Source organism: Uranotaenia lowii, chromosome 3 (assembly GCF_029784155.1).
Source record: "Uranotaenia lowii strain MFRU-FL chromosome 3, ASM2978415v1, whole genome shotgun sequence".
NCBI classification, from domain to species: domain Eukaryota; kingdom Metazoa; phylum Arthropoda; class Insecta; order Diptera; family Culicidae; genus Uranotaenia; species Uranotaenia lowii.
Genome location: NC_073693.1, coordinates 334,400,974 through 334,408,916, shown reverse-complemented (window position 1 = coordinate 334,408,916; position 7,943 = coordinate 334,400,974). Strand labels below are relative to the sequence as shown.

The 7,943-nt window shown below is 33.6% G+C and overlaps 1 protein-coding gene across 1 annotated transcript; it reads right to left on the bottom strand.

Annotated features, from left to right (window-relative positions):
• Positions 1-5,940: 5,940 nt before the first annotated feature.
• LOC129753850 (uncharacterized) lies at positions 5,941-7,221 on the bottom strand. The gene has a single exon (XM_055749697.1). It carries the CDS (start codon positions 7,219-7,221, stop codon positions 5,941-5,943), a length of 1,281 nt encoding a protein of 426 aa, XP_055605672.1.
• Between the last annotated feature and the right edge of the window lie 722 nt (positions 7,222-7,943).

The following is a 7,943-nucleotide window of genomic DNA, read 5'->3' as shown; positions in this document are numbered from 1 at the left end:
CAAAAACTCTACCTTGACTTTAAAATTGATTTTTATTAAGAAGTGTATCTTAACTAATTGATGCATAACTTTATTTCTAATCACTTTTATAATAAAAACTAGTTTATATCATGACACATTTTATGCAGATACGAAATGCTCTACAGGAAAGCAATTTCAGCCTCCATTTAACTTTGTGTTTCTTATTCTTCATCATCTAGTTTTGATGTAGGTATTACACAAGGCTAAAAAATTTACACTTTTCTTAGCTAATTTTGATCAATTTTTTTGCCCTTAAACTTTTGAAAAAAGGTTAAAAGTATTTAAGAAAATTATGCACTTTTCTGACAAAACTTTGAAACTTTACAAAAAATTTTAAAATAAAGGTTTTTATTTACATTCTCCAAGACCAAGTAATTTTGACATCTGCGAATAAGGTTTTTTTTATTTGTTTACTATTCAAAGTTCTGTGAGATAATAGATTTTTAACGAATTTGATACCCTATCTATTGAGCTACGACTTAAATTTAATGAATTTAAGAGTTTTTTCAAGCAAAAATCGAATCATTTTGCAGACTTCAACAAGTTTTGTTTATGAAATAAACTTTTCTTTTTTTAAACTTTCTTCAGTAATGTAAGAAATACATGTTTTTCCAAACTTTTGAAAACTGTAGAATTTTACTTTTTTAGATCATTCATCATCAAAATATTATTCCTAAACTGAATAGAGTATAAAGAACAATTTCAATTATTGAAAAAGTCTCATTAAAGATTTAAGTCTAATACGCCAAAATTTACCAAATCATTCATAAAAACACAATCTAAAAATTTTCTTTTAAATGGTGACATTATATTTCAATTGATGATGAAATCAATTACCGTTAGTTATGTTTGTAAATTCATTATATCGACCTTATCGGAGAAAATTATATTATTTTAATAAGAACATTTCAAGATTATGAACATAACAGGATAAGAGAAAGTTAGGAGCAATGAAAAGATATTAATAACGAATTTTCATTTTCATAGTGTTAAAATGTTTTTACTAAAACAATATAACTTTTACAGAAATAGAATTTACGTTTAATTTTTTTTTTCAAATAAATTTATGGAATTTTATAATTAAACTTAGGCGGCATCCATAAATTACGTAACGCAAAAAATGCACTTTTTTTACCCCCTCCCCCCCGTATGTCACAAATCATAACGCTTCGACATACCCCCCTATGAAAATTACGTAACGCTGACAATTACCCCCCTCCCCCCCCCACAATCTTCTCATGATTTTCGAAGATAACAAAAAAATTTTAAAACGGAATTATTATCCATCCAAATTGCTTCGTAGTACTCATTGATGATAACTCTCTGATAAAATAAATTAATTGTCTTATTACGAGTTGCTCTGTGCTTGTTAACTGGTAATCTACCTTGTTTACTTTATTTTGTTCAAGCAGCATAACTTGTTATTCAAAATATACTTCACTTAGTAATATTCGTCAGAATAATCAAAAAAGCTGATCGGAATTATCAAAATCATTTGAAAAAAAATAGTGAAATTTCAGTCTTAAGATTGGATAGAGTTCTTGGGGGTAAATGTACCTAATATTCGGTTTTCCAACGGTTATTTCACGGATATCCAATCCATTGGTTACAAAACAGTTTCAATCTTGTTAATGCTTACAAATGTTAAGGTGATTTTAGTTTGCTTATCATTTAGCAAAAATTGCATGATATCAAAAAAGCTGCGACTAAACTGAAATTTTTTAGGAAAAAAAATCGTTACGTAACGATGAGCAATTCGTAACGCTAGAGCTTACTCCCTCCCCCCCCTAGGAGCGTTACGTAATTTATGGATGCCCCCTTATGACATTTTTTGAATTATTTTTACAAAATTCACCTTCGTTTTTCAACTCTTAATTTTTGTGTTCTGCAAATATCTTTTTAGAAGTTAAAAAACAATTTTTTTTATTGAAATGTGAAAAAACTCACTTACTTTTTGTTGTTTCAATTCATCTTTATGGAATCGATTACAACTTAATGAAAATAATATTAAAATTTTAACCGAAAGAATGTCGATATGAAAAAGAATTTCATCCCTGACTTTGATCATTGGCAATCTTCAAATAAAATTAAATAAAATCTTTTTCATTAAATACAATTCAATCCTCATCTATGTGTTTTTTATTAAATCTCTTAGGTACAAAATGATTATCTTTATCCTAAGAGAAAATTCACATTTCAAATCGTGATTGAATATTATTTCAAAATTTAGATTAAACAGAGGAATTTTTCAACCAACCTTTCAATTGAAAATTAAGAAAAGAAATTGATATTGAACAATTTTTATCATTTCGCGCAACAAGTTTTAATCATGGCGAATTTCTGACCTGATCTGAATTTTTTTTTATGAACTCGGACTGAATTTCTTCTAAAATCTGGTGTAATATTTTATTTATTCTTTTTCTTGCCTTTATTCTCATGTCCAATGCTTTAAATTCTGTTTTTAATCGAAATTCTAATTCGCATTCGTTTTCAATATTTTGAAAATATTGACTAAAAATATTCAGTTAAGAAAAAGTATCATCATGTTCAACTATTCATTAATAATCTACCGGAACACTGTGGATTTAAAACTTTGATTCTGATTAATATTGGATCAAATCAGTAAAGTTTATAATTATTTTGAGTTTGTATGATGGTCTTGAGTAAGAATACGGTTTAAGAAATTAATTTCCTTTTTTGTTGTATATTTTTGGTATTGTTATTGTTTCTAGCCGAATTTGAACTTTGAAACAAATGGACGAGTTCTTCGCACTGGCCAGTAATCAGCTCTTGTTTTCGTGATAACTTTTGAAAGTAGGTAAAATTTCTTCAAATAAAATGGTGCACATTTTTGACAAAATTATAGAACATTACAGAGCTTTTGATTCAATGATCAACTTTCTTGAAGACCATGAGTAATTTTGACTTCTGAGAAAAAAAGTTATAGAAATTTACCTTTTTTGTTTTTGTGAAGGAGATTTAAACCAAATCTTTGATATCTCTTACAGCATATGTCACGGCGTTGTCTGTGACTAGGTTATGTTAGATGAAAAACACCCTCTTTTCAGCAATTGATAAGCTAAAAGCTAATTTTATATTTTAATGAAATTACAGGTTGTATAATAATGGATTCTGACTTACAATTTGGTATTCTGTAGTATTTTAACTAGCCTTTAAACAATTTCCGCAAAATAAGCACGACTGGCAAACTGTTCAACACGCTTTAACCACGCTGATTCGTTTTATCTTTGTTTTGATCGTATGTTTCTTCTAATCCATTCCCGCCGGGTTGCCATCCATGTCCTTCGGTGAACCGTCAGAAATCGAGGGGTTGGAGGATACATTTTCGGCCGTAACAGCATAAATCAGATCTGTTTGAAGTCTTCAACATAGCTTTTAGAGGAGTATCTTCAATATAAAATCCCTTCTTGAATAATGTCAGCAATAGTTGTTATCTTATCTAATCATATTGCTTAAAATTTTAGAATTTATTTTTCAAAACCAATGATTTTTTTGAAACTTTAATATTAAGCCAAAGTATGATAAATAATAGATTAACATAGTATTTGGTTTTAATTTTCTTGTAGGTGTTTTAGTTATCAAACATCGATTTTACTGAAAACTGACTAATTTTAAAATTTTCACATTCCATACCTAAAATTTTAGTTGATAGACAAAATCTAACCACTGATTTGAATTCAGGGCGCCGAAATATTCAAATATACATTATTAAAACCTTGGCAAAATTTTTTTTATCAAAATAAAAAAAATCGGAATCCATTGAAATGTATTTTGATATTGCAGGCTTTACTTGCTGGAGCTTTTAATAATTTCATCACATGTGTTTGAAAAAGTTCTATAAATAAACGGTTAACCAGCTTTCAAATTGACAATCAAAAACACTAGGACCAAAAAAAATTGTTTTGAATTTTTTTTATAACATCGAATATCATTTCTGGGATACAAGTTAGGTTTGGTTTTTGTTCACATCAAATGTATTGCAAGAACCAAGAAATATTTTAAAAATCCAAAGTTAGGTTTTTTGAACTTTCAGTACATCTCTGGTGATTTTTGAATTAAAATTCGGTTTTATCCGTACAAATCTCCTTTTTCTCTAACTCTGGACTCTATGAATCGCTTCCAAAATTTTAATTGCTATTTCTGGTAGTCAAAACAACTAAACAAAGATATTGGAAGTATAAAAATTTATAAATTTGAAATTTTAATACAAATCTTGCAGCGGACTTATGTCCAACAATCGGCAGGAGCATATTGAGCAGACCAATTGTTGCACGAACCGACTTTTTGTCTGGTTATGTATGGGTTAGTTTTTTTTCATAATCATAGTATTAAAATTGTCCAACAAACTTTACGATAAGAAAACCGATACGAAAAATATTTTGTTCTAGCGAAAAACCTTATTCACCTAAGAAGAAATCTCAAGGTTTTGGTTGACAATTTGGTTAACAAAAATCGTGCGAAAAAATATGAAAAATTTAAACTGTCGTTAGATGCATATTTACAGCAGAAAATATCGCAAAAAGCCTAATTTGATCAGTAAACATTTCAAATACCATGTTTCAGTATTATTCTTGGGAAAAACTTGAAAAACAGCTGAAATATTGACAATTTAAGTCATTCTGTTCAACGATGGGTCAGGGGACAACGATTAGAAAATGTTTAATGTTTAATGTTTATTGTTAGGAGTACGTGAGCCTGTCAGTTATAAACTATAGTTCAGGTTAAGGATATGTAACATAAGGATTTCACTAGTTGATGTTCGAATGGAGATGAAATAAAACCTAGATCTAATCTAAATACAAATATCTCTAGAGTACACTATTCAGTGCTTCCTTAAAACTACGTAGGTTACTTGACTCTTTCACGGAAATTGGCAGACTGTTCCAGTAGGAAGCACCGTATAGAAGAATACTCTTCTTACAGCTGGTTGTATGGTGTGGCAGGATAAAACATTTAGTTCTGCTGTTTCTGGCATGTTGAAGATGTTCAGTGAGATAGTCAGGAAGTTGGTTGCAGAATCCTTGTCGCATAAAGCATCCAATGCGAAGATGATAGTTGTCTAAAAGATCTCGACCTAAGATGCTTTTTCTCACCGCGCTGGTACTTTCCCTTCTTTTAAGATTATAGATGAACCTGGAGGCAGATTTAAAGCAGCGCAGCAGTTGGTCTTTGAGTGCTGCCGATAGACCAGGGAAGTAGATGACATCTCCGTACAAGAAAATTGGAATAATTACTGCCTGGACTAGCTTCAGCCGAATCGGAGTTGAAAGTACTGATTGGAATCGACGGAACGTTTTCAATGTAAAGTATACTTTGGAGACAATATCGTTGGTTTGGTTTTTCCATGTAAGATGGCTATCCATTATGAGGCCGAGGTTTTTAACTTTTTCTTGAATTGGCAATGTTTGATTGCAGAAGGTAATTCTATCGCGTGGAATCAATGTGCCACTCTTTGAAAACACAATCGCTTGTGTTTTGTTTGGGTTGGGTGACAAATGATTGTGATAGCTCCATTCTTCGATAGCGGTAAGGTCGTTATTGATCTGTCTGACTAGAGAGTCGATGTTAGATTTAGGACCACTGACGTAGACTTGCAGGTCGTCAGCGTAAAGCTGGTAATTACACTCTAGCGCGGATGGTAGGTCATTTATATAGAGGCTAAATAACAAGGCACTCAAGCAGGAGCCTTGGGGTGTTCCATCTTTTAAGATTCTTACGGAAGATTCTTGATTGAAGCATCGGACTGTTTGGCAGCGTGGGCTCAGAAATGATGATATCATCTCGCAAGCAGGAGATGTGAATCCAAACTCATTTTTTAGTTTTCTGTTTAGGATGTTGTGTTTAACAGAATTGAACGCTAGTGAGAAGTCAACCAAAACCATGACAGTACAGTAGTCATTATCGAAGTTGGTCGACGACGGTTGTCATGTCGTGGACCACTTTGGTGAGCGCAGTTGTTGTAGAGTATCCCTTGCGGTAGCCGGATTGGTTCATTGCTAGAAGTGGTGGATCGCTTTCATTGAGGTGTAATGTGATTTGGGATAGCAGAATCTTCTCTAACACCTTGGATATAGCTGGAAGCACACTAATTGGCCTAAAATCCTTAGCTGAAGTAGGGCTCGTTACTTTAGGTATTGGTGTGACGATGGCCTTTTTCCAACACGATGGAAAATGGTTCGATGAGATAATGGTATTGAACAGGTGCTTCATGACTGGAAGGATGAATGGGCACAAGAGCTTCAGAAAGGATACTGGAATATTATCGCAGCCTATTGCGTTTGACTGAATTTCGAATAATTTATTGGAAACTTCGTTTGTCGTTATCTGGTGAAAAGAGAAGCGCCTTGTAGTTCTCGTCGGTTCGGTGATTACATCAGGAGCTGGCGTTGGGCCAGGCCGGTTCGTTTGATGGCCGTCAGAGAAGAACGCGTTAAGCAGATCTATGTCGAATCCTTCATCAGGTGAGGATCTTTTGGAGTTGTTGTGAACTCCTTCTCTTCTTAAATTACTCCAAAGTTGTTTGGGAGAGATATCATTCGAAAAGCAGCGCTCTGCATATCTTTTCTTAGCATTTGAGATTAAGGAGTTGGCTCTGCTACGTTCTCTTATATATTCCACCCACTGTGCGTCTCCTTTAAATCTGTTTGGATTCCTTACATAGAGGGAATATGCGAGGTCCCTGACCGCAATTGCTCGCTTGATCTCAAATGTGATCCATGGTGTCTTTCTATCTCGAACGATAGTAGTGCGCTCTGGTGCGTGGGTGTCAAGAAGAGATTTTAATTCGGCCGTAAGCAGTTGCGTTTTCGTGTCGACGTTGGGTGTATTGTAAAACTGTGAGAAGTCACGGTTTTGGAAGTCAACATGGAGTCTAGCTTGATCGATAGAACGTAGATTTCTAACCGTAATGAGCTGAGGTGGTGGTTCGGGTATACGCAGATCGGCAATAAGAAATACGATCTCGTGGTCTGATAACGTGTTGGCTGAAGATGTTTTCGCTTTTTTTATGGATTGGGGTGTGTCCGTCACGAGCAAATCTATTGTCGTAGAGCTGTGTTCAGTGATTCTGGTAGGAGCAGTCGGTAGAATAAAGAGGTTGAAGGCTGTATGGATACGATTGAGTGCAACGAGACTACTCGAAGGTTGCTCAGCTGCCACGTTGATATTAAAGTCACCCATTAGATACAACCTATCGAAATTGAAAGCTGAGAGCTCGTCGATAAGATTTTCGTATAGTTGAGGGATTGAACGTGGATTTTAGAACAGGAAAAATCACCCTACATCATCTTTTGACAGCATACTTCAGGAATAACTCTCTGGAGCTATTTGTTTTAAGATAATTATCTTTTGAAAATAAGTGTTTCTGAAATATTAGTCTTATTTCATTGAGGGTATCTTGATAATAAATTCACCATAATTTTTCATCCAAAATTTGAATCTTAATTCAATAGAATCTCAATTCAATAAATGATTGGTAAGTTATCATTAAATTTTATTGCGTGGAAATAGTTAGCTTCTCGATTTCCTACTAAACAGCCATTCTTAAACGAGTACTTCGTAGCAAGGTTATCCGTTTTCCGATTCCGGTCTCCAACCCATCGAATGACTCTCAACTGACTGACTGACTGACTGGCACCTTCACCGGTAGCGAAAGATTTCTTTTCCCCGGCGCAAAACATGTTTTGCTACAAGCAAATGCTTTCAATGATAATTGCAATATCCCATCATAGCAAAACAATTTTCCATTTCCGCCTCCAACAATCCATCATCCTGGCTCATTTGGCACAAGTAGCATCATATTTCAAGTGGTCATTAGTGGAACTGATTTTTTTTTCTGCCAGCTCTCCTTTCTCTATCGCTATCGCTATCACTCTCCTCCATTTGTAGCCACTAAAGTTCTG

What these genes read in the sequence shown, in the direction of transcription:
- LOC129753850 (XM_055749697.1), bottom strand. Translation starts at nt 7,221, where the DNA reads ATGGGTGACTTTAATATCAACGTGGCAGCTGAGCAACCTTCGAGTAGT.